Below are 27,743 nucleotides of genomic sequence, written 5' to 3' on the forward strand. Positions count from 1 at the left end.
TAGCCACAGGCTACTAGAAAATGAATCGCATGTGAACTCTTCCCTCGCCGGGTATTCCTTTCCGCGTATTCTAAGCATCCATCTGTTATTTATAGAAACCGCTTCACGGTGTCACTGGCTGGTATCGGCAAGAACTGAACCTGCACCCGGTTGGCCAGTCGGCCGAAGGACAAATCCCGCATAGTGGCGCACCTGAGCGATTGATAATCAGAGCTCAGAAAGCCTCACAGCGCCCCCTCGTGTCCAGAGCTGGTAGCGCAATTTGACCTCTCGCAGGCAGCACCAGATATGTCTCTCTCTTTATTTGCTCATTTATTTATTTGGCTTTCTTAGGGCAAATACTGTGGTTTTGGTGAGAAGCTTCCCTTCAAACCAGTGAAATCAAAACACTGGTTGGTTCAAATAGCTTGTTGGGTTACTGTGTGACCACAAGCACATTACTCAATCAATGTCTTCTCATTTTCTAACTCACTTAATCCAGACCAGGGCTGCTGGTATGGGGTGCCGGAGCCTATCTAAGCAAGCAGAGGGGACAATGAAGGAACAAACACTGGACAGGGCGCCACTCCATCGCTGCCTGACCACACACACCCACACGCCAAACACACACTCGGGGTTTTTAACATAACAGTCCGATGTCAATCAAAAGCTCCAAAAACACGTTTCTTCGATTTACTACATGAAGTCTCTTCAGCTTTTCATGGTTAAATTGACAGAGAGACAACAGCGTGGACTGTTTCATATGGCACAATTTTGTTTGAAACTCGCTTACGTCGCGTCGGTAACTGACTTAGTTTGATTCATCTTTATTTCATTTCTGTCATTTGGTTTTGCTTGAAGGGCGGCATGGTGGCACAGTGGGTAGCGCTGCTGCCTTGCAGTTAGGAGACCCGGGTTCGCTTCCCGAGTCCTCTCTGCGTGGAGTTTGCATGTTGTCTGCGTGTGTTTCCTCCCACAGTCCAACGACATGCAGGTTAGATGCATTGGCGATCCTAAATTGTATTTGGTGTGTGTGCCCTGTGGTGGGCTGGTGCCCTGCTTGGGGTTTGTTTCCTGCCTTGTGCCCTGAGATTGGCTCCAGCAGACCCTGTAGTTAGGGTATTGCAGGTTGGATAATGGATGGATTTTGTTTGAAAGTTGGATCTTTTTGTGAGCAACTGTAAAATTCGGGAGCATTGTCCCTAAAGTGTGTGAGTGATTGCTCAGGTGCCCATTTACAGGGGATATCAGTAGGGTCCTATGCAACCCCATATTGCCCTATCATGTTCTTTATTATATAGACTTTATCAAAATGCCTCAAACGCCATACATTTACCAGCCTGTGATCAGGTACTGTACTTCAGCACCACTTATCTATAATCTCAGGTAATTAGAGTGAAAGAGCAGACAGGAGAAAGAGCTACACATTTCATTAATTAGGTCTGCAATGGGCTGGCAACCTGCCCGGGGTTTGTTTCCTGCCCTGCGCCCTGTGTTGGCTGGGATTGGCTCCAGCAGACCCCCGTGACCCCGTAGTTAGGATATAGCAGGTTGAATAATGGACGGATGGATGGATGAATATTATAGGTAATGAGGTTGGGAGCATGCACTAATCACAGCCACCACACAATGAACCACCTGGATTGGAATCTGCATGCAGCGGGTGAGACACCTCAGAACCACACTAGAACAGGGTGGAAGTTTTTTTGTATGGTGGTTGGAGTGCCTGTCCTGCCACCAAACCCCAAGTTTGCCCCGTAAGATGGAGGACCTGCTTGCAGGGCTGGATGCAGATTAATGTCAAACCCGGACGGAGTGGTGGCAATCTGCACTGGCAATCGGAAGGTTGCCATTTTGAATCCCGCAAATGCCAAAAGTGACTCTACTTCGTTGGGCCCTTGAGCAAGGGCCTTAACCTGCAGTTACTCCATCCTGGGTGTGACGTTAGTCTGCATCCAGTTTTGCATGTTGGCCTTCCAACCTGCAGGGAAAAATCTGGGGTTTGATGGCAAAATTGACACTCCAGCCACCATAAAAACCCTCCCAGTGTGCCATTCCATCTGAACCTGCATGGCTGCACTCTGGTCCTAATCTGGGGTCCTGAGTTGGTTTCTCATGTAGCGGGTGTGGCAATGCGGCGTATCAGTCGTGTTCCTAACCTCCAGGACGGAGCAACTGCAGGTGACAGAGTAGAGTCCACATTATAAGCAAAATTAGATGAGTGTCACAAAAGTACCATGCCAACCTAAGTAGCAGTGCATTTTGTGTCTATAGGTGGCTTTCAGTCTTATGTTCTGTCCAGCTCAGTCTTTGCTAGCGCATGGCCTTTGAGTATTGAAACAACAACATTTATTTCTATAGCACATTTTTATACAAATAATGTAGCTCAAAGTGCTTTACATGATGAAGAAAGAGAAAAAAAAGACCAAATAAGAATTAAAATAGGACAACACTAATTAACATAGAATAAAAGTAAGGTCTGATGGCCAGGGAGGACAGAAAAAAAAAAAAAAAAACTCCAGACGGCTGGAGAAAAAAATAAAATCTGCAGGGGTTCCCAGGGCATGAGACCACCCAGCCAGCCCCCTCTAGGCATTCTCCCTCACATAAATGATCAGTCCTCATTGTATTCTGGGTTCTCATGGAAGGACTTGATGATGACGGTCATGTGGACTTCTAGCCTTTAACCCTAATCCAACCGACTGGGGTCCGATTGGACCCCGAGCATGATTGTGCTAGCGCTATAAAAACACGGAGCGTTATTGAGAGCCGCCATTTTAGGAATTTGTTGCTTCGCCAACGGTAAGTCGAAATCAAATATTCTTTTAATATTGTGAATATTACTGGGTCGCCCGCAATTATTTTGTTCCTGGGGTCCGAACGGACCCCAAAATATTTGGCATTTTCTGGGATTAGTCACTGATTGTATAACTGCTAGTTTTTCTGCATTTTAGGTGTAACAATGTCAAACCGTGGGAGATATGCTAAATACAGTGCTGCAGATGTCCTGAAGGCAATTTTCAATGACGACAATGACTCAGATTTGGAAGATTCGGACAACTCTAGTCTTGAAAATGACCACATCTCTGAACAGTCCGATCATAGTGACACAGAATCTTGTCAACCAACTACCGAGGTTCTAACCAGTGATATCCCTATATCAGGAGAAAGTCCTTTACAGGCGAGTGGAACTTGTGGTGCACGGTGGCCGTGGCCGGGACATGGACGGGAACGCGGCAAGGGACGCGGCATCAGACGTGGAATGGATCAAGGCGAGCCAGGCCCTGCACCAGATGTGCTAATTGGAAGAAATGGTACAGTCTGGCGGAAAGATGCACCAAATATAGGGAGACGCAGGTTTCAGGACATAATCAGACAGCAGCCTGGAATAACTAGTGCTGTCACCTGTTCTTCACTTGAAGAAGCTTTTATGTCTGTCATTACACCTGAAATGTTCGATCTTATAGTTCTGGAAACAAATCGGGAAGCTAGACGTAAGATCGCAGACTGGAACCACACCAATCCTGATCAGGCAAAAGAGTGGAGAAAGATTGACAGACTGGAGATGAAAGCGTTCGTGGGTCTTTGTCTGCAAGCAGGAGTGCATAAATCTCGCCATGAGCCCGTTGCATCTCTCTGGTCAGAAAAGGAAGGAAGAGCTGTCTTCACTGCAACGATGTCTAGAAACAGATTCACCGACATCCTGAAATATATTCGATTTGATGACAGAGCATCTCGTGCAGACAGAGTAGCCACAGACAAATTGGCACCATTTCGTGATTTCTGGTTGTTGTTTCAGGCACAGCTGCCGAAATTCTACATCCCTGGAACAGACCTATGTGTGGATGAACAATTAGTTGGTTTCCGGGGCAGATGTTCATTTCGTCAGTACATTCCTTCTAAACCAGCCAAATATGGGACGCCAACCAGATCAACAACGCGATGTAGGACAGGGTGCTCGTGTTGTGAAAGAGTTAGTTGCACCATGAATCGTTGGCCTGTTGTACTCTTTGGCAATTGTGTTGATGTTGGTGCTGTTGCTGCGTTCATCATTTTCATGGCAAAATTTTCAGATTGGAAATTATCTGAAGACAAGCGAAGAATATTTCTTTTAGAACTCGGACAGCAACTCGTTATGCCTCTAATCGAGCGTAGATCAAGTACGCTAACGTTTCAGGCCCCAATCCGGATAGCCATGAAGATGATGGGAGTCGAACCTCATGCTCGAGAATTGAACAAAAGGGACATTGTTGAAGGGAAAAGAAAGAGGTGTGCTTTTTGTCCAAGAGATGTTGACAAGAAAGTTCGTCAGGCATGTGGAAGTTGTAGAAGACCTGTATGTCTCAGCTATAGTAGACAAGAGATCTTTTGTGATGAATGCACAAAAAACTAAATGAGTGGATTTCTTCCAGTGTCGGAATTTTGAAACTCATTGCAAACATTGTCTGCCATTAGCTTTTTACGTACACAGTATCTCTAGCTCATATGTAACACGAACACTGGACATAATGTCGTTGCAAAGGTACATTTGTTGGATTTCTTTATAATTCTTGAGTAAAAATGCTTAAAAAATATTCTGTTAAGTTCAGTTTTGTTTTCTAAACAATAAACAGTATGTCTCACGCATTAACATCCGTTCAGTGAAGATAACTTTCATCAACAATCACAGAAACCTCACGGGGTCCGTTCGGACCCCAGTTGGTAAGATTTGTATGTAAAATATGTTGGTAGGATGAAGGTCCTTCAATGTAGGAACATCATGGTGCTTTGATTAGGTGGTGGTGGCACAGATGGTGAATGTCACCACCACAGAAAACCGGAAAAAGAACAAAAGAGAGAGTAGGGGTTAGCATGGATTTTGGAGCCAGTAATGATAATTAATTGAATATGCAGAGCATCAGGATTAAATTAAAGTGAAGTTAAAGTGATGTGTTTTTAGCAGTTTTTTAAAGTGCTCCACCGTATCAGCCTGGCAAATTCCTATTGGCAGGCTATTCCAGATTTGAGGTTCATAACAGCAGAAGGCCACCCGCCTCGACACTTCTTTTAAGTTTCGCTCTTGGAATTCTAAGCAGACACTCATTTGAAGATCTAAGGTTACGATTTGGAATATAAAATGTCAGGCATTCCGATATATAAGATGGAGCGAGATTATTTAAGGCTTTGTAAACAATAAGCAGAATTTTAAACTCTTTTGAATGATACAGGTAACCAATGTAGTGACGCTCAGACTGGGGTGATGTGCTTCGATTTTCTTTTCCTAGTTAAGATTCTAGCAGCTCCATTCTGCACTCGTTGTAACTGATTGATGTCTTTTTTGGTGGTCCTGAGAGGAGTGCATTACAGTAATCTAGTCGACTGAAAACAAAAACGTGAACTAATTTCTCAGCATCTTTCAATGTTATAAGAGGTCTAACTTTTGCTATATTTCTTAAGTGAAAAAATGCTGTCCTAGTGATCTGATTTATATGCGATTTAATATTCAGGTTACAGTCAACAGTTACCCCTAAATTCTTTACCTCTGTCTTTACTTTTAATCCTAATGTATCCAGTTTATTTCTAATAACCTCATCATATCCATTATTGTCAATCACAAAAATTTCAGTTTTCTCTTTATTTATTTATAAATACAGTTGTGTGTCATCAGTATAGCTATGGTAGCTCATGTTATACCCCGAGATAATCTGACCAAATGGAAGCATGTAAATTGAAAAGAGCAGCGGACCAAGGATAAAGCCTTGTGGACCACCATATAGAATATCAGGGGTCTTTGAAATATAATTACCACAACTAACAAAGAATTTTCAACCTGCCAGGTAGGATTCAAACCAATTTAAGACAATGCCAGAAAGGCCCACCCACTGACTAAGAATCTAAGGAACAGGCCAATATGGCCATCACAATATGAGAAAGGAGGTCTTCTCTTCATAGCCAGAGGGTGAGAGAGAGAGAGACAGAGAAAGGAAAAGTGACCAACTTATATCATTCCTGTCCTAGATCCTGGACTAATGGGTGCAGGCAACTCCTTTGGTTCATCTAATCCTTTTCTGGCACGTACCGGACCAATGAGAGGTTGTGTAATAGAATGGCCAGTCGTAAACTACTACATTTCAGACCAGACCAGCTTCATACCAGCCAGGAGATGGCTTATAGAATATCCTTCACAGAGTTATAACAAACAATTGAGCCATAAGCAGGCCCAGATGGTGCACGTAATCAATGAAACTCTGGGGGTAGAAAACTAACTTGTCCAGCTTCCTGACTCTTTAACAGTACAACTAAAGACATACACAATATTTATTAAATTAGATGCTACATATCACTCAATTTACACTCCACTCCAGCAGGTATGAGTAGAGGAGAGGAAGGAGAGAACAAAGCCATGGCAGATGAAAAGAGAAAAGGTGAGGGTGGGTGAGAAAAAGCTGCCATTAGAGAAGATGATGGAAGAGAGTTAGATGGTTTCTAAGACCTGCAACAATATGTGATCCCATGCTGAGCTTCTTCTGTTTTTCTTTGAAAAGTGTCTTTGGAGTCCCATGAAAGAACACAAAAAGAGGGATTAGTATGGTTATGACCTGCAATAGGCTTTATAAGGTCTTTCATTTTAACAGATCAGACGTGTCCCCTGAAGGAGTCTGCTAGCCATCTTCCAGTTTCTCCTCTTGTAGATGGCAGGACACTTCCTACAGGAAATGCAATAAATAAGATTACTAGACTGGCAAGAAGCCCCCTGTTTAGTTGTGAATTTCCCAGAGAGACTGGGACCAGATCCAAGGGAGCTGCTGGTGACATATTTGTAAGTGACCCAGCGGCTCTTGTTACAGTTCAAAGTGCCGGATGAGAAATGTGTCTCTCTCGTCCTCTTTGAATTGAGCTGTGGATGAGATGTTCGTGTAGGTTAGGTGGTCAACATGTGGAGATCAAGGGAGAGCTTTGAAAAAGGGTTCCTGTGGAAGGATCAGTCTGCAAAATGGAGAAATTCTATTTGATAACGAGGGAGAGATAGAGTGTTACGGTGGATTTGAAGGACCAGCTACATGTGGGTTTCCTTATCGGGGTTCCTCTTACAGTGAACGTGACAAGCTTGGCCTGATTGAGGGTCTTATTAACAATATGAAAAGGGTGTCCTCTATCAATTAAGACTCTCCTCATTTTGAATGTTTCATTACAACGTCATCACTGCAGAGATGGTGGAGTCTAAAGAATTGTGAAAGAGTTTCAGATATTTTAGAATGCAAGAAGCCATAGAGAAGGTATCTGTGCGAGCCAGTTAGTTAATTAGGATAATTAAACAAAGACTGCTTCTGTATTTTCTACACCAAATAGACATGTACACAGCTGGATTAAGAGCAACTGATGCCCTAAGCACAATCCAACATTGGTGCCCCCTCAGCCCTTGCACTGCTTAACTGACAAAATATTAAAACTCAGTAAGTTCTGAAGGTGTAATAAAAGACTAAAAATTCATTTTTCTTCCAGACCAGATCCCTCAACTAAAATGCATGGTCAAAAGTATGTGGACGCTCCTCCAAATGATTGACTTCATGTGTTTCATTGTTAACAGATAATAAAACAAATAACCAAGCACATAGCCATGCATTTCCACTGGGAAACACTGGGACGTACTGAGGAGTTCAGTGACTTTAGATGTGGCACTGTCATTGGATGTCACCTTTGCCTCACCCCAGTTCTAAAAAATTCTGCTCTGCTAGATCTGCCCCAGCCAACTGCAAGTGCTGTTATTGTGAAATGGAAACATCCGGGAGTTTGCGCCATTTACCACCCAGGGCAGTAAACTGGAATAAGCAGGTTTGACAGTGTAAGTACAAATTCGTGAGAAGGAGATTTTTAAAGACTGGCATCAAATAGTACAATGATGCCCTCTGCAGGCCAAAATTATTATTGCAAAAATGCTGCTTTATTCGGCTATTTCCAGAGTAGTGTATACGTGAATATTTAACAAAAAATGCTTCTCAAGTTTCATAGATAGATAGATAGATAGATAGATAGATGTTAAAGGAACTATATAAAAGATAGATAGATAGATAGATAGATAGATAGATAGATAGATAGATGTGAAAGGCATTATATAATATTGTCATTGTCATTATGGGTTATTGAGTGTGGATCCATGGGCAAAAATTGCAAATTTAACATTTTAAAGTGAAATCAGAGAAAAGACATTCGGACACAAAGTCTCCTCTCCACAGTAGTACCTGATACTCTAGACCACTGTTAAGCTGTTCTTGAAGATTTTGTGCTATGAGGCACCTGTGATCATGCAAGAAGTTGACCCTCAGAAACTTGTCTTCTGATTGGCTAGTGACTTTGGGTCTACCAGATCTCTTCCAGTTTCCAGTTGCCTTTGGATTGTGTGGGACACCGCTAAACTCATTGTCAGTTTGTTTTTTTCTCTAATTTCTTTAAATGAAAGGCCTACACGTGAGGGTAACACTGCTCTGTCTCATTTTGTTTGTGAATTGCCATTTCCTTGCCATTACCACTAAAATATTGTCCAAGTAGGACTTCAGAGGGTCTAATAATACAGTCTGTTCCAACTCTCCCTATGATAGACAGAAGGTTTTCAAGTCATCAACAGAAGTTGGGACACCTGAGCAAATTGTTTGCTTCCACTTGCAAGGTTTCATTTACTTGAATTACTGCAGAACATCTGTAGGTTGTAATCTATTAGTTACTCCCTGATGAAGGTTCATTTGCAATAATCTGCTATTTCCCTTTTTATTCAATTTTTTCTAACCTAAACTTTAAATTTGATCCTCTGCCAATTTACTGCGTACCTTTTCACCATTTTTGGTCATTAATTGAATTTCAACTGTTTAAATTTGAAGAAAAACTTGAAAAACTGAGGTGATCAAGTTCACAGTAGTTCACATTTTATCCATGATGCTGATAAGACAATCCAATGTAAAATGCAGTATCTGTTTCCCATTCCTCATTGATACCCCAACACTTTCAACGCTCCTCCCATTCAGATCCAATGATCTTTGTTCTGCCACATCCACTGCCTGCACATTCACATAGCCAGCTCCATGCCATTCAGCTCACTTAGGTTCAGAGGCAACAGTGTCTGTTCTCAATTTTATCCATCTCTGTGTTCCATTCTAAGCCAGTATCCTTTCTGAGACTTGCCAGTAGTCACAGGTCAATAGATTTAAGCACATGAGTGGGTTCCCTAAGTGCTGTTTTATAAGTGCTTGATTATCATAAGGGCAGCAGTAGCTCAGTCGGTAGAGCGGGTTGTCCAGCAATCGGAGGGTCGCAGGTTCGATCCTGGCTCCCGGCATGAGAATGCAGCTGTTGTGTCCTTGGGCAAGACACTTAACCTACCTTGCCTGCTGGTGGTGGTCCGAAGGATTGGTGGCGCCAGTGTTCGGCAGCCTCACTTCTGTGAGTGTGCCCCAGGGCAGCTGTGGCTACATAGTAGCTTATCATCACCAGCGTATGAATGTATGGGTGAATGACTGTTGTGTTGTAAAGCGCCTAGGGGGGTTCTTGAACTCTAGTTAGGCGCTATATCAAATACAGGCCATTTACCATCTCTCTCTATCCATTTCAAACAGACACACACAGTCTGCGTGGGCTCCTTTAATGGCAGGTGTTCCTCACCTTCTGACAATCCTTGGATATCTTCGTAGAATGCAGCCATGCCAAAATTTTCGTGGTAAATGTGTCACTGGGAATTGACCAGTCTGGAGTGACCAAGGGAAACGTCACGTACACAGGTGGAAAAATTTGCAAAGTACGCACAGCCAGTGAGCAGGCTGAGATTTCACTCTAGAGATGTCAGGATGCTGAAATTTGATCACCTGGCTTTGTGAAGAAGGACACAGTCTTGCTGGGTTAGAAATGGGCCTTCCCCAAACTGTCACCATAAAATTGGAAGCACACAGTTGTCTAAAATATCTCAGTGTGCTGTAGCAATAACCATACCCTTCACTGGAACCAAGGGGCCAAGCCTAAACTGTGCCATTATCCCACCTCCACCAAACTTTCCAGTAGGCACTCTGCAGACCAGAAGGTGCATTCTCCTGGTGTTTTGTCTTGGTAGAGTAATATATCGCTCTACTTTCCCCTTTTGTATTATTAATATGTAGCCTTTGTCAGAATGCCTAATCTCACAGACTTTCCACTGTTTCTAAGGTATTATAGTATATAACTTCTCCCCACCTTCCCTTCTATATCTATAACTTCAGACAATTAGGTGTAGTAAAAGACAAGCAAGAGTTAAGTTACACATAAAATAATGTATTATTGATAATATTCATAAGTAATAACAATATGCAAAGTACATTTGAATATTGGCAACCATACAACCTGAGTAAATGGTGATGTGTAGTTTCAGGTGGCACACAGACTTTTTAGTTATTTAAAATGTCTCTAGTTAAGGCATCATTGGTGCGCTGCTTTCTTCAGAACAGGCCGCAAGCCTGTTCAATATGGCTGCCGAGCTGTGCTCTTCATTGTGTTGTCTTCTTCATCAGATATTAGTAAGAGAAAGAGATAATGTGAGGTTAAGCAAGTAAATTTGTAGATGTTCTGTCCGACCCCTAGAGCCAATAGGGCATCAAAGTACTTAAAGGCCTCTGAGACAAACCAGTTCCAAACAGCCATACCTCAGACCAATGGGGAAATAGAACATCTTAATACCTGCCATCACCCAAAACCATTTGTTGAGCTAAAGTTTGCCAGTTAGGCAACCTGGCTTCCTTGCAGGGGGTTGAAAGAATCTAGCAGAGAAACACCCATATCAAACACCCCCTTCTCCCAACTCTGGCGTAAAATTCAAAGAGACTCAGTCATAAAAGGGGGGCAAACACGAATGCCTCTCACCAAAGTAACACTAAATTACATTGCTTCGCCTAAATTACAAATCCATCGATCCATTATCCAACCCGCTATATCTTAACCACAGGGTCACGGGGGTCTGCTGGAGCTAATCCCGGCCAACACAGAGAACAAGGCAGGAAACAAACCCCGGACAGGGTGCCAGCCCACCGCAATAAATTACAAATAAAGACATACAAAATATTTATCAAGTTATATGCAAAATATCATACCACAGCACCTGGTATCCACCAAATCAGACTTCCAGATAGTGAAGCGTGGTTCATCACTCCAGACAACACGTTTACAAAATTTTCTTGTCCAATGACTGTGTGCTTTATACCACTCCAGCCAAAGCCTGGTATGGTTGGTGGCTTTAAGTTTGTGTGTAGCTGCTTGGCCATGAAACCCCAGATCATGAAGCACAGTTCTTGTACTAATGTTGCCACAGAGAAGAGGCGTTTTTTTGCACTCAGTGGCCCTGCAATGTGAATTTGAGTGGTCAACCACTTCATGGCTGAGCTGTTGTTGTTCCTCCACTCTTCCACTTCACAATAACAGCATTACAGTTGACCAGGGTGGGTCTAGCAAAGCAGAAGTTTCACATACTGCTATATGGTAAAGGTGCCATCCCATGCCAGTGTCACATTTAAGGTCACTGAGCTCTTCCTATTCTACTGCCAGTGTTTGCCAGTGAAGATTGCATGTCTATGCTCTTGATTTTATGCGACTGTTAACAATGAAACACCTGAACCCAACAATCTGGAGAGGTGTCCTCATACTTTTGACCATATAGTGTAGCTGAGGGATCTAGTTTGGAAGAAAATGTTTTAGTCTGTTATTACAGCATTAGCATGTACTGAGTTTTAATGTTATATCAGTTAGGAATTTGCAAGGGTCAAAGGGGGCACCATTGTTGAACTGTGCTTAGGGAATCAGGTGCCCTTAATCCAGCCCTATGTTTTTATAGAGTTGGCATAATAACCTCAGAAACACAAATGGGGAGGTCACCTGACGCATCTCAATGTTGTCTCGTAAACAAATAGAACCAAAATGTAGCAATATTAAACTTGTCCAAAATAAACGAAAATACAAATGAAACTTCAAATGTGGGATACAGAATGGCAAAAAAGAAAGTCATAAAAAATGAAAGCCCACATACAAAATGTGTCTTTATATCAGTTACGATTGAATCAGTGTTTGTTTGCTCTCTGAATTTTGACCTTTCACTATGAATTCTTTTACTACAAGTTTGGTTTCTGTTTCGGTTCAGGCTTTAGTAATCAGGATTGATTTTTCATTAACAAACGTACTCGGTTTTCGACAAAATCCCATCTCCTGGTCATTTTTCTAACAACTGTCTTCTTTAAAACAACAGAATCAGATCAAAGTCAATGAGGAAACCAACACTGAGAGTGGATTCAGAGAAGCAGAAGCTGACGTCCCCTGAGATAATCGCTGACAATGCTCTTGTCCTATTTGCAGAACTTCTGAGGTTAAACACAGGAAGTTTTTACTCACTCATTGTTTCACTTCATTGAAGTAGTGAATCAATCACATAATAGGAGAAGTATTGTTAGGTGTTTTTTGACATTTCCAGTCGAGTGAGAACAACACAGAAAGGAAAACAAGGTTGCATTTCAAACCACAATCTCATTTTAGTAATGTATAGGTAGAAAACAAAAAGCTTGAGTTAGGAAGTGTTATGATATTTAAGTCTTCACCAAGGCAAAAAGGATGCAAGGCCTTCAAAATGCTCCAATTAAGTCAAGCCAGCCCAGCAGAAGTCCACTTAAACACAGCCAGGTCCCAGTGTCTCCCAGCTGGATTCAGCAACAGCAGGCCCAAAAATAGGGAGCTGAAAAAACAACTAGAATGATGTGGAAATATAAAAAAAAGACCCAACAAATCTAATAATAAAGAATTTGTTGGGGTGACCATAAACCCTCAACTTTAAAAAAAAGGTAAACAGAAAATGTTCATAAATCAAGGGTTTTGTTTAACAAAAGTGGGAAACTGCAGAGCAAAAAGAGGCACAAAGAGTTGCCCTAAAAGGGCAAACCTAAGCAAAGAAGTCCCAGAACGATATCCAATAAACAGAATCCACAGGACAGAGTCAAAATAATCAGAAAACCAGAAAACCCAACAACAATAAAGAACAATACTCACAAGCTTCACAAATTAATGAATGATCTCCTGCCCTGAGCCTTCTCAACTTACTTATATTGCCAGAGAGAGGGCTCATGAGAAGTGATGTCAGGGTGGACCCACCTTCTTGGCTCCCTCCCACAAAGAACAAAAAACAGCAGAACATTTAAAGAGACAGGACATAATTATAGATTTGCATAAAGAAAAAAAATACCCCAAATTACCAAAAACAACTCTCTCTCTCTCTGTCTGTCTGTCTCTCTTTTTATATATATATATATATATATATATATATATATATATATATATATATATATATATATATATAGTCACACATGTGCATCGGAGGACCTCCTCGCATACTCAATCGAGTTATGCAGTGGAGAGGGAGTGCTGCAGTCGCTAACGTTGTCATCTCCTGGTGAAGACATTTTACCCCGCTCCTTCTGGTTGAGTCAACATAAAACCCAAGGTGTCTATAAAGGGGGTGTCATTTACTACTCAGAGCAACTCCACTAGCAGCAACTGCAACCCCGTGATTCTCAGATTGTTGAATTTCCGAATTCAGGACTTACACCCAAGAGCTTTATCTTCTCTTTCTTTGTTTTCATTTGTGCAAGGACAGTAAAGGGATGACTTTTTGCTGTCTGGAGATCTGTCTTTCCTTCACTTGGCCACTATATATATATATATATATATATATATATATATATATATATATATATATATATATCTATCTATATATATACAGTGGTGTGAAAAACTATTTGCCCCCTTCCTGATTTCTTATTCTTTTGCATGTTTGTCACACAAAATGTTTCTGATCATCAAACATATTTAACCATTAGTCAAATATAACACAAGTAAACACAAAATGAAGTTTTTAAATGATGGTTTTTATTATTTAGGGAGAAAAAATCCAAACATACATGGCCCTGTGTGAAAAAGTAATTGCCCCTTGTTAAAAATAACCTAACTGTGGTGTATCACACCTGAGTTCAATTTCCGTAGCCACCCCAGGCCTGATTACTGCCACACCTGTTTCAATCAAGAAATCCCTTAAATAGGAGCTGCCTGACACAGAGAAGTAGACCAAAAGCACCTCAAAAGCTAGACATCATGCCAAGATCCAAAGAAATTCAGGAACAAATGAGAACAGAAGTAATTGAGATCTATCAGTCTGGTAAAGGTTATAAAGCCATTTCTAAAGCTTTGGGACTCCAGCGAACCACAGTGAGAGCCATTATCCACAAATGGCAAAAACATGGAACAGTGGTGAACCTTCCCAGGAGTGGCTGGCCGACCAAAATTACCCCAAGAGCGCAGAGACGACTCATCCGAGAGGTCACAAAAGACCCCAGGACAACGTCTAAAGAACTGCAGGCCTCACTTGCCTCAATTAAGGTCAGTGTTCACGACTCCACCATAAGAAAGAGACTGGGCAAAACGGCCTGCATGGCAGATTTCCAAGACGCAAACCACAGTTAAGCAAAAAAAACATTAGGGCTCGTCTCAATTTTGCTAAGAAACATCTCAATGATTGCCAAGACTTTTGGGAATACCTTGTGGACTGATGAAACAAAAGTTGAACTTTTTGGAAGGCAAATGTCCCGTTACATCTGGTGTAAAAGGAACACAGCATTTCAGAAAAAGAACATCATACCAACAGTAAAATATGGTGGTGGTAGTGTGATGGTCTGGGGTTGTTCTGCTGCTTCATGACCTGGAAGGCTTGTTGTGATAGATGGAACCATGAATTCTACTGTCTACCAAAAAATCCTGAAGGAGAATGTCCGGCCATCTGTTCGTCAACTCAAGCTGAAGCGATCTTGGGTGCTGCAACAGGACAATGACCCAAAACACACCAGCAAATCCACCTCTGAATGGCTGAAGAAAAACAAAATGAAGACTTTGGAGTGGTCTAGTCAAAGTCCTGACCTGAATCCAATTGAGATGCTATGGCATGACCTTAAAAAGGCGGTTCATGCTAGAAAACCCTCAAATAAAGCTGAATTACAACAATTCTGCAAAGATGAGTGGGCCAAAATTCCTCCAGAGCTGAAAAGACTCATTGCAAGTTATCGCAAACGCTTGATTGCAGTTATTGCTGCTAAGGGTGGCCCAACCAGTTATTAGGTTCAGGGGCAATTACTTTTCACACAGGGCCATGTAGGTTTGGATTTTTTCTCCCTAAATAATAAAACCATCATTTAAAAACTGCATTTTGTGTTTACTTGTGTTATATTTGACTAATGGTTAAATGTGTTTGATGTTCAGAAACATTTTGTGTGACAAACATGCAAAAGAATAAGAAATCAGGAAGGGGCAAATAGTTTTCACACCACTGTATATATATATATATATATATATATATATATATATATATATATATATATATATATATATATATATATAGTGACAATTTAAGGGTTTTGCTCGCACCCTTGTACCCTCAGACCATACGTCAGACACCAGGTAAAAGTCCAAATAATTATTATTTATTATAATAATAAGTGCACAAAGCACATTCCTCTCCACAATTCCCAATAACAATAAATAAGTGTTTAACAATAAGAAGTGTTCCTAATCCCCAGTCCATTTGGCTCTCAATCACTTCCGGGTCAGGTAAAAGTTCTTTTCTTCACCCCAGAACCACGTCATTCCTCTTGTCCACATGTGCTTCGGCGGCGTAGGAAAAATATCCATTACTCCTCCCTGCAGTGTCCCCTAGTGGCCCCCATGGCATCCAGCAGGGCTGTGCATAAAAACTCCATTGTCCATGATGCCCTGCTGGTCTTCTGGTGACCTCCATGCTGCAAGGAGGGCTCCATCTGGAGGCTTGGGGGTATTGGCCGGGATAAACGGCTGGCCATTCTCCACAATATATATATATATATATATATATATATATATATATATATATATATAGTCACACTTGTGCGATTAGGAGGCAGCTAAAGGGCTCTTAAGTAACGGTAATACTATGCCAGACCAGGGGGTGGCAGAGTGTGCTGACTGTCTCTTTCAGTCTATTGAAGACCATTCTTTGGAAATCCCATTGGGTTCCGGCACCACTGATGATGCCACTTCCGGTTCTGCTGCCACTGATGTCACTTCCTGTCTCTATGTATATATATATATATATATATATATATATATATATATATATATATATATATATATATATATATATATATATATTGCTACACATGTGCAAGCAGGAGGCAGCTACAGTAATTGAGTAATTGTAATAAAACATCCGACCAGGGGGTGGTGGAGTGCGCTGACTGTCTTTCTCAGTTCCCTACAGACCTCTCCCAGGAAATCCTGCAAGGTTCTGGTGTCTCAGAAGACATCACTGCCGGTGCCGGCCCCTTTGCTGATATCATATCCGGTCCAGATGACATCACTTCCGATTCCGGCCCTTTTGATGATGTCAGTTCCTTTACGGGCCATTGAAGCCTCCATCTTTGTCTCTAATAATCAGTTCAGTTTTGGACTCTGTTCTATGCACATTGTGCTATTAAAATTCAAGTTTTGCAGCCGGGAAAACAATATACGGGTGACTGCCCCAAATCTTTATGATATCTGTGTTGCATTATTATCACTATATATATATATATATATATATATATATATATATATATATATATATATATATATATATATCAGAATCAGAAAACTTTATTAATCCTGAAGGAAATTACTTATGCCAGCGTTTCTCAGCCTTTAAGTATTTGCGACCCGAGTTTTCATAACAGTTTTAATCGCGTCCCCCTAACATTTTTTGAAATGTAGATGCATATTTTATTATACCTACTTAACTTTTATCAACATTTATCTAACTCGATATTTATTGTTCTAGTATCAGAATGTACTTTAAGTTCATTTGTTTTGGTTTCAACAGATATTTTTTCATATTTTTGATTCTTGTTTTCTTTTTTTCACATCTTCGCGCCCCTCTTTTTGTTACTTAGCCCCGTGGGCTGCCCCGTCCCGCCCCGCCCACAGGTTGAGAACCACTGACTTACGTTACAACTTAACATCATACAAGGGACATATTACACTAAGAACAAGTATAAAATAATCATGTAAATATAAATAAAGTATAATAAATGTAAGTATCAAACTAGAGTGCAGAGTGTGGCACCTTAAGTTAAAATTACACATTCTGAGAACAAATAAGGTTATTCTCATGTAAAGAGAAGACAATTTATTGTACAAAAACAGGTAGCATGTTGTACATTTCAAGTACTTGAAAAATGTACCTGGATATCCAATGAAGAAAGACGATAATAGCTTAGTGTGGGTGAGTGACTGGAAAAGGAGTTCTAGAGTGATGGCTGTGGGGAGGAAGGATTTTCTGTGACGTTCATAGGAGCACTTAATGCTAGTCAGTCTACTGCTGAAAACGCTTGTCTGTCCAACCACAACACTATGAAGTGGCTGATTAGCAGTTTCAATGACAGACTGAAGCCTGGACAACATTCTCTGATCTACCACAGTTTCCAAGCTGCCCAGTTTCTCTCCTACCACAGAGGAAGCCTTCTGAATTAGTTTGCTTAGTCTCCTGATGTCTGCCACTTTCATGTTGCTCCCTCAGCATGCCACAGCGAAGAAAAAGGCACTTGCAACCACACTGTCATAGAACATCCACAACATAGTGCTGCTGCTGCTAAAAGATCTGAGCTTGCATAGGAAGTACAGCCTATTTTAACCCTTCTTGTATATGGCCAGCGAGTTCCTGGACCAGTCTAGCTTATTGCTCATATGCACCCCTAGATATATTGCTTATAATCTTTTGTTCTTCATATATAATGCTAAGGGTTGTGTGAACCACTGGGGCGAGAACCTTGATGTCGCTCTTAACTGAAAGCTTATGACATGATATGTGTTGGTGAAGCAATCAGTCGGGGTAGCAGCAACCTCTAATGAAGTTGTCGTGGGTCACGAGAGGTCCATCCAAACACAGCCAGGCTCCAAACACAACCTGCTGGCTTCAGGCAGAGGAGGCCCAAAAATGAGGAGCTGGCAAAATGACTATAAAAAGTCTGAATTAGCGTAAGCTGCCCTATTTCAGGGTATTCATAAGAATAGTTGCATCATATATTTGAAATATTCAAATATGTGCTTTAATTTAAATGTTTATAGTCTAAATGTTGTCAATTCTAATAGAAACTGCCCTTTCTTCACTAGTTTCTCTACGTTCCATGACCAGTCCAACCTGTCATTAAGGTGGACCCCAAAGTACTTGTAGGAGTGGACCACCTCTACAACAACAACAACAACATTTATTTCTATAGCACATTTTCATACAAATAATATAGCTCAAAGTGCTTTACACGATGAAAAGAGAAATAAAAAGACAAAGTAAGAACTAAAATAAGACAACACTAATTAACATGGAATAAGAGTAAGGTCCAATGGCCAGGGAGGATGGAAAAAAGAAGAAGAAAAAAAAAGGAGAGAAAAAATAAAATCTGCAGGGGTTCAGAGGCCACAAGACCACCCAGCCCCCTCTAGGCATTCTACCTAACATAAATAAACAGTCCTCTTTGTATTTAGGGTTCTCATGGAGGGACTTGATGATGATGGTCACGAGGACTTCTGGCTTTTAATCCATCCATGTAGGAACATCATGGTGCTCTGATTAGGTGGTGGTGGCGCAGGTCGCCACCACAGAAAACCGGGAAAAGAAACAGAAGAGAGAGTAGGGCATAGAGGCTGTTTATTGCATTGGAAACCAGTAACCAGTTCCTTGGCTTTGTGGATATTAAGATGCTGACAATTCTCTTTGCACCAAGAAACCAAGTTCATCCCCTGACTCCTCTCCTCCTTTGCCTCATCACCTTTATCAATCTACCCCGTAAGTGCAGAATCATCTGAGAATATCTGGAAAGAGACCTGACCTGCTGTTATATTTATAGTCGGAGGTGTACACTGGCCCGCCGCCAGAAATATTTGGGCCCCGATAAAATGGGTACGTGTGAGCCCCTCTGCCTTCCCCCGGGTCCCCACATACCAAAACCTTCAAATACGTATACAAAATGATTGAAATGTAGTTTGTCCGACAGCGACAATGCTGAATTTGTGAATACCATACTTGATGAGTTAAGTCTTCTCGCACATCAAAATTTGACTGCAAGAAGGAAAGCCAGTGCTAACGGAAGCTCGTAGCAGAATTGAAACAATACATTAATGAGATAGGCCTATGTATTATCTAACGTGTAACGGTACAATTATACCAATGCAATGAATAGGAGTAACATCTGAACATTTTAATATATACTAACGGTTAGGGTTATCTACATGGTGTACAATCAGTATGATAACTTGCTGTATCAAATTTCGAAATTTTTAAAAAATCCGGGTGATCCAGAATCTTTAGTGATTCACACAAAACCAACGCACACTCGTCACTGCTTTAAAAGCAACAATAAACACCCAAGCGAATGAATTATCAAACTACGGAGACGGACTTCTGCTACACCATACACGTCAACATCCACGATAGTGCACAAAAGTATCGCTGTTGTCTGAGACAGAACAGCTCCTGTGTGTGTGAAACGGAAGTATTCAATTACAGCGGCGAAGTCAATCCATTATCCACGTACCCTGTACAACAAACATACGACTCAACGTCAAGCTCAAGGACGTCGACGTCGGCTCTCCTTTGTCTTTGAGAAGCGTGCCGCTGCCGGCCCCCTTTGACAAGCGTTCTTCACACGACACGAGCACGATATCTACTTGCGTGGAGTGTGCGGCTATTAAAACACTCACTTGTATTGTTGTAAGCTTAATGATTTAACTTTTCTGTTACATGTAACTTGAATAATTGTCCGAATATATATCTACGCGCACATCAGCATAAAGAAATCAAGCGTGAAGGGGCCCCCTTCCGTTAGGGTCCCGGACCAGAGTCCCGTTTGTCCCCCACTGGTGGCGGGCCTGGTGTACAGAGTGAAGAGAAAAGCAGACAGGCCTGTTCATGTGGTGCTCCAGTGTTGGTCTCTCAGTCCTTTAGCCTCACAAACTGATTTAAATGTAAATTTACTCAGATGGTTTGCACAAGGAGTGTCTTTATAGGCATGGAGATGGAGATCGGTCGTAAAGCACACTGACTGGACCCATCTACTCAGCAACTAAGCTGTATGAGGCGTGCAAGAGCCCAGGAGTAGAGCGGCTGCCGCTTTAAGTGACTTGAAGATATCTCATCCTGAATGATTCAATCTCACTTGGGCATCACATCTGAGCATACAGTAGAGCAGCTAGCATAGAAATTTGACTAGAGGCGTCACTTAGTCACTTAAACACCAGACTGTCTGAACGCTGATTGGAGCACAAAAGACTCTGCAATCTGATAGGCCAGGGAGGAGCTCCGTTGGAACAACACTTGCCTCTTTTACCTGTCAAACAGGTATGTCTACTCTGACCACAACTAGGAAGGCGACACCTCTTCTACCCTCCTGTAGCCCAGCTTCTCAGCTCCTTCTCGCACTCGCCTGTGCCAGTCTACAGGTATCTGAATACGCGATTCCTGTCAGAATGGTACAACGGGGAGAAGAGGAGACAGACTAAGAAGGACAAATCTCTGACAAGTTGCACCAGGAGGGCAAGGTAAGGATTTGCTTAGACTTGCCTGTTTCCACAGTGGGAAGGGAGTTAAGTGGCATGACGTGGTTGTGAAGAAACGGCTGCTCCCCGGTGTGCAAGTATGTCTCAGCGAGTGAACGCTAATGAGAAAGGAAATGTGATTTACAGAATTGTGTGGAATTCCTGTCGATGAAATGGAGTGGATTGGTGGGTTGAGAATTTAAGGGAAAAGCGGAAAGAATCCGGGAACGGCTAGTGCTTGGAAAGAATGGAGAGGAAGAACTGTTAGGGAGAAACGTCAAATGTCAGGTTACAGGGGATAATATGTCGAGGCGAGGCCTGTACGGGTTAGAGAATGGGAACCAGAAAAGATCCAATAGGAGATGAATGGAAGCTATTCTCAGTTATGGAGTGCCAGTTTGGGTTTCTGGGAAAATTAATTAAGAGTTTACTGATAGAATCCCCGTGCAGTCTCCTGGAATTCAGATACAATGTTCTTATTGACCAGGATGAGCCCCCGGTATGAACTCCATGAAAATGCCACTTAGCTGCTCACCTGTTGGTGTTTTGCTGCAAGTGATGAATGAAACCAATGACTTTTGTTTCTACTATTCTTCACTTTCATTATCTTGTCTTGCCTAATTTCCATTCTTCTGTAATGTGACATCTCAAAGAAAATAACATTTATTGGCTGGTGATGTTCAAAGTAGTACTGATGGAAAAGGGAAATGGTTAAACACGGAAGTGTCTGCATGACTAGACACAGGAGACCTGTTAGTCTTCTTAGAGGCATTTTATTTACTGACTGTCTCCGTCCCCGTGGTCTCATTTGGCAGCAGCCTTGTCTTAAACAAAATAAGTGTAAAGCCGCCACTCCCTGCAGACAGGGCCACCCGTTTCTGCCCGCATGGCACACGGAGACTGAGCTTTCACTCCAGAAGCACAAGGGCCTTTCTCTTAGTCGTGAATGCAAATGAAGGAACAAGTAAATAATATACAAAAAAAGCTGAAACACAAGGGCCTCACAACTGTCTGGCACATACTGTACTTCAAATGGCTGCAGCAGTGGCCTTAAATGAAGCTGCTGAATACATTTGGTGAACCTGGACCTCGCATTCAGCCCTCTTGGTATTTGTGTTTCCTGGTATTGAAAACAGAGTTTGTCAAAGAGCAGAATCCGTGCCATTGAGCCCTCCATTATAAAGTCTGCACACCTCATTTCATCTTTACAATTTCCTGGAAAGTGTTACTGCTAGTATAATGATCTGCTGTATACTCCAATAACAAGAAGCAGAAGTAGAAGAACAGCTTTAACTCGTTCCCTTTATACCTTAAAACTCTGACATAGGAAGCCGTCACTCCAGACTTCTAGTAAGTCCCTCCAGTCTCAGTTCTTCTATGTCTCTTCTCACACCACTTTCTACTGTTGATGGCCTCGCTCAGCAGTCCGTAGTCTCATCGATCCAACTTTTCTTTCAATTCCTCACATGGCCTTTTAACCAGCAGCCACTGCAACCCTCCAGGAGCTGAACGTTGAGTTTTAACTCAGTGGATTAGCCCCATAGGAAGTTGGTGCCTATCCCATCAAATGTCAAGTGTAATCTTTGAAAAGGGTGCCAGCCAATCGCAGGGGGAACACACACACATCAGGGGTGAATTAAGAATCGGCAATCAAACTAACCTGTGTGTCTTTGGACTGTGAGAAGAAAACAGACCACCCAGAGGAAGCCTGTAAGGACATGGGAAAAATTCCTCACAGGTAGCATCTGCGGTAGCTACCACTGCTCCACCAACCACCTTGCCCAGTACAATATTCTCTGCATCTCACTCCAGTCCTACCCCGGGCATAATTTTCTTCCTCCTTCTCCCCAATCTCTGATGAGATTAGCCCACTCTCATGTTCTTCACACCATTCTGTTTAAGATTTTGAACAGTCCTACTCCTCCTCTTCCTCTCCTTACTGGTCAGACTATGCTGGTAGTACCCCAGCCTGATAGGTCATAGCTTTTTCTAATCTCCTAATGTTCAGCTCATTAAAAAGTGTATAGTCTTCCACTTATATCTTACACTGGTGAGTACTTGTTTTGGAAGTGTCCGGTACTCCACAATCCTCACTCCAGCCCATATTGGTTAATCGCAGTCCCGTTGACTTTGTACCGCACCCTGAGCTGGCACGATTATAATATGTGTTAGAGTGGCAGCAAAGAGAAAGAAAAAAAAAAGAAAGAAATGATCCGGGGAGCGAGCGACCAACACTACTTCCCTAATACACCATCACTAGTACAGAAACACACCAGTGAATGCAAAGCGGAGTTATAAAAGAATTGTTATTGTCCTGTAAAATGAGGCATTGGATACAACAAACAAGCCCCTATATACATAATACCGCACTGCAGCGCTTCCCCCCTGACACGAATCACGAAACAAAACAATTAACAATGTACACCTCTAATATACAAATGTGAAAAACAAATGAATGAAAACCAGTGTCCTTTAAATACTCACTGTTAAACATAATTATTTACAGCCTGTGATGGCGAGCGATCCGCCGAGTCGTACCCCCTGTTCTGGGAAACTTTACTGCTACTCGGTCCCTTATGCTGGCCCATCAGGTCCTCTCCCAAATGGCTTCACCATGTTCATAAAAAAAGGAAAAACGATTCTGACAGAAATGAACCCGGGTTCACTGGACGTTTTTCCACGAGTTGAGTAGATTTCCCTCTTGTCTCCTTTTCCTTTGGCTCTGCGCTCCCTTCTCCCCCTTCACTTTTTTCCCGACCCACATTTACATAAGTTTGGCTCCTCCCCATACAGTTTGTTTGCCCCTCCGAGTCATGTGCTCCCCTCCCCATGTACCATTGGACGGCCTTAAACATTAACAGGAATGGGGAAAGGTGCAAACTGCCAGTGACACCCACAAATATCTAAGACAACCGTTACAACTTTACTACTCACTGTAGTCTCCATCAGAACTAGACCAATATATTCTGCCTAAAGATCACTGCTAGGATTTTCTCTGCCTTGTGTTCTTCGTCTCTAACAGAATTAGCCACTCCTAAAGAATCCATGCTTCAGTCCAAGCTCTAGTCCAGTCCAGTTCCCTGTATCTGTAAAGGTGCTAGTCAAGTCCATTTTTGTTCATGGTTCACTCCAGTCTCTACCAGGACTATCCTGTCCCAGTTTTCTTCCTACTTCAGACTTATCTCTAGTGGTGATAACCCAATTCCATTTTCTTCATACTTCATCGCAGTCTCTTAGAGAATTCTCCCATCACTAATTGCTCCAGGCCTCATTTCAATCTTTAGGCCAGCCCAGTTCATTTTATACTTCATCCCTCTGTGTAATGGTGTGAGCCCAGTTTAATTGTCTTCATGGTTCACTCTGGCTTCTGCTGGGATTAGCCCCAGTTCAATTTTCTCCATATCTCATTCCAATCTCAACCAGGATAATCCTGGCTCCATTTTCTTCTAGTTTGCCCCATCTCTGATGGTGCTATCCCAGCCCAATGTTTTCCTGTATCAGCTCTGTCTTTAACAGTGTTAGCTCAGTCCCATCTTCTTTATACCTCACCGCAGCCTCTAACAATATTAGCCCACTCCTAATTGCTTCAGGCCTCACCCCTAACATCGGCCCAGCCCAGATCATTTATCACCAATACTTGTAATGTTGTTAAGTCCAATTTTCTCCATATCCCAGTCCAGTCCCTACCAGGATTAAGCTGGCCCCATTTTCTTCCTACTTCACCCCTAATGGTGTAATCCCAGTCCCATTTTCTGCTAACCTCATCACAGTCTCTAAGAGAATTTGCCCACTCCTAATTGCTCCAGGCCTCACTCCAATCTTCACCCTGGGCCCACTTATACTATGCCCCTTTCAGTAATGGTGTTAACCCAGTCCAGTTTTCTTCAGGTCTCTTTCCAGCCTCTACTTTTTCCATGAATTACGCCAGTCTCCACCAGGATTATCCTGTTCCAGTTTTCTTCCTACTTTAGCCGTACCCCTGATGATGTTAGCCTAGTCTAATTTTCCTCTTTTTTCACCCATATCTCTAATGGTGTTGGCTAAGCCCAACACTCTCCATGCCTCACTCCAGTCTCTCCCAGTACATTCATTCATCCATATTTTAAAACCTGGTTATCCGGAGAAGGTTCACGTGGCAGATGTAGCCTATCCCAGCAAGCATCAGGTAGAAGGCAGGAACAATCCATTGGACATGGCAACAGTCTATCTCAGGGTGGACACATACACACGCACACACATCAGGAGCCAATTTAGCTTCAACAATCCACCTAACATGCATGTCTTTGGACTGTGGTACGAAACCAGAGAGCATGTATTTCTCCTAGTTTGGATAACATTAACGCTTGGTGTGTGAATCTTAGTGATAAATCTTTTCCTGGTTGCCAAACTTCTTTTTGGTATTGTGGTCTGATTTTTGATAGATATGATTATTTTCTAATTGTTTTTATGGTAACGACCAATGCTTCATTTTCTGACCACTTGCATCTCCTAATCCAGAGTTTCTCAACCTTTATGTATTTGCGACCCGAGTTTTCATAACAGTTTTAATCGCGCCCCCCTAACGTTTTTTTAAAAGGAGCCCACTAATACCAATTTGTTCTTTTTTAATTAATGATAATCATAGATGCATATTTTATTATACCTACTTAACTTTGATCGACATTTATCTAACTCTAAATTTATTTTCTAGTATCAGAATGTAGTTTAAGTTAATTTGTTTTGGTTTCAATAGATGTATTTTTCATATTTTTTCACATCTTCGCGCACCCCCACAAAAGCCCCCGCAAAAGCCCCAGCCCCGCCTCACAATTTGAGAACCAATGTCCTAATCATTTTAATTAAAGTTCTTCAATATCTCTGGGAGAACACACAAAAGCAAAAAAAAACTTTCTATATCCGAAATCTCGGATAGCGAAAAACCATTGGGAGTGACCATTAATGCTGCTGCCTCGATGACATCACATAGTGCGACAACTCCAAATCGTCACTGAGGCAACAAATAAACAAATGGTGTCATCCTTAAAAACAAAGTAATGATGCTGTTAATATTTGAGTGTCTTCAGTAAATGCAAGGAGGAGAATAACAACACAGAAAACATATCTGTAATCAATACCTCTAACAGGGTGAATGAAATTTTTAAATACTTAAAAATTTAAAGGGACAGGCAAAGTTTAATATGAAACATAATTATATCTATAACATAACAATCAAAAACAAAATCAATAATATTTTGAAAAGAATAATGAAAAGCAATCAAGAGATCAAACAAAAAATTAACACACTGGACATGGGAATAGGACTCTGTCTGAACCCTAACATTCCCCATGATTACGATACCAGTTTAGCTCTCACCAGTTTCTTCCTTTGGTATAAATGAGATTTGTCCTCTCACATTTGCACCCCTCTCTGCAAAACTATCTGCATGAAATATCATTTAATGCTCTTGTCCACTAAGGTAGAGCAGCAGAAATGGTAAATTGGAGCTGGAGCTTGAGTGATATGGGTCTGCAAGTTTCCCTTTCGGGTAATAAGATCTGCCTACCTACCTACCTACCTACATACCTGCTTATCTGCCTTCCTACCCAATGCTAGGTGCCAATATAAACCTGTGCCAGTCCACTCTAGCCTGACCTGAGGCCGGCTATCTTAGTTCTTTATCTCATTCCAAAATTATGTATTCCTTTCACAGGTAGAGAAGAACGATGGCAGCGATTGTGACAGGCTTGATCCCAATCCTCAGAACTGCTGTCGAGGCCTCCACTGACTACACAGGTCGGACACTATGGTTTGGATTTCTAACCTTACGCTTGGTTACTCTCTACATTTCGGAGATGCCCTGGGGGAAGCTGGATTCAGATTTTAGCTGTAACGTGACCTACACAGACTTTTGCCACAAATCCTGTTTCAACCAGCACTTTAACTTGCCTATGGTCAGTCTGTGGAACTTCACCTACGTCCTCTTTGCCATCTCGGTCCTCCTCATGGAGCTCTTTGCCTCCCAGTTGCGGCACAACCTAATCAAAAAGCGACTGAGGAAGGACCCCACCGAAGATCTGGACGTTCACATTACTATCACAGGGGTCAAAGGCCATGACCTGGCCAACAAAGATATGATGATCGATTTCCACAAAAGGAAGACTGTCCTCTGCCTCTACCTTATGACCGTTTTCCTAAGGATTGCCATTGAGGCAGTTTTCCTCGCTATCCTGATCTTCTGGCAGCTGCCCAAGGTGGATGGACAGCCTTTTCTGTGCCAAACAGAGCTGTGCCCAGGACCGTACATCTGTATTGTTCGAGCTAGTCCTGAGAAGCAAATGTCCATCTACACACTTGTCTTTATCTCTGGCATGATACTTCTCACCAATGTGGTGTTCTTTCTCTATTCTGTGTGTCACTACATGATTTTAGGGAGAAGCAGGTCAGCAAGTCCAGTTTAAACATAGAAAGTTTTGAATTTTCAGAATCAAAGGAAACATGCAAAGCCCAGAGGAGTGCAGGTTATGTGGTGGTCATAGCAGTTTACAGATTCAGTCACAATTATTCAAATTCGGAAGTACAGTAGCCAAAGAGAAACTGATTAACATGACAGCCACCATCCCGTTGGTCATCCAATCAGTGGCAGGTAAAAACCCTTCTCCTGTGATGACCATCACATAAGAAAGTGAAGTTTATGAGAAAACGTAGAACCTGTGAGGTCCATCTGACCTACCATTAATTTATGCTGGATGAAGGAGTAGATGGGGGGTCATGAGGTCACTGGAAAGGGGTGTGTGGCACTCCTGATATCTGTACAAAATGAAGAAGGTCCAAGTCTTTAGAGTCCTGGTGCATCCTGTCTTGCTATATGGTTTTCCAGTGACTTGAGACGATGACTGGATTCATTTATGTGTGTCTCTTCGGAGAATCCTTGGGTACCGTTGGTTTGATTTTGTGCTGCGTATGGAGTCCTGAATGAGGCACATGACCTGCATTGTGAGGAAGTGTCAGTTATGGCACTACGGCCATGTGGCGCGATTCACCCGAGGGTGAATTGTTGAGGAACCCAACAGATGAACTAGGCCAACGGGATGCCCACGCTAACACCTGGCTGTGGCAGATGGTGGGACTAGACCTTGTGTCTGCCTGGGGGGCTGCCGACCAGGATCCTGAACTG

At 42.1% G+C, this 27,743-nt stretch overlaps 1 protein-coding gene across 1 annotated transcript; it reads left to right on the plus strand.

Moving 5' to 3' along the window:
- Window positions 1–20,402: 20,402 nt before the first annotated feature.
- Window positions 20,403–27,743, plus strand: LOC120536652 (gap junction beta-2 protein-like). Its single transcript, XM_039765080.1, has 2 exons — window positions 20,403–20,592; window positions 26,280–27,743. The coding sequence occupies exon 2, from the start codon at window positions 26,293–26,295 to the stop codon at window positions 27,025–27,027; it is 735 nt and encodes a 244-aa protein (XP_039621014.1). The 5' UTR covers window positions 20,403–20,592; window positions 26,280–26,292; the 3' UTR covers window positions 27,028–27,743.

This window comes from Polypterus senegalus, chromosome 10 (assembly GCF_016835505.1).
Source record: "Polypterus senegalus isolate Bchr_013 chromosome 10, ASM1683550v1, whole genome shotgun sequence".
NCBI lineage: Eukaryota > Metazoa > Chordata > Cladistia > Polypteriformes > Polypteridae > Polypterus > Polypterus senegalus.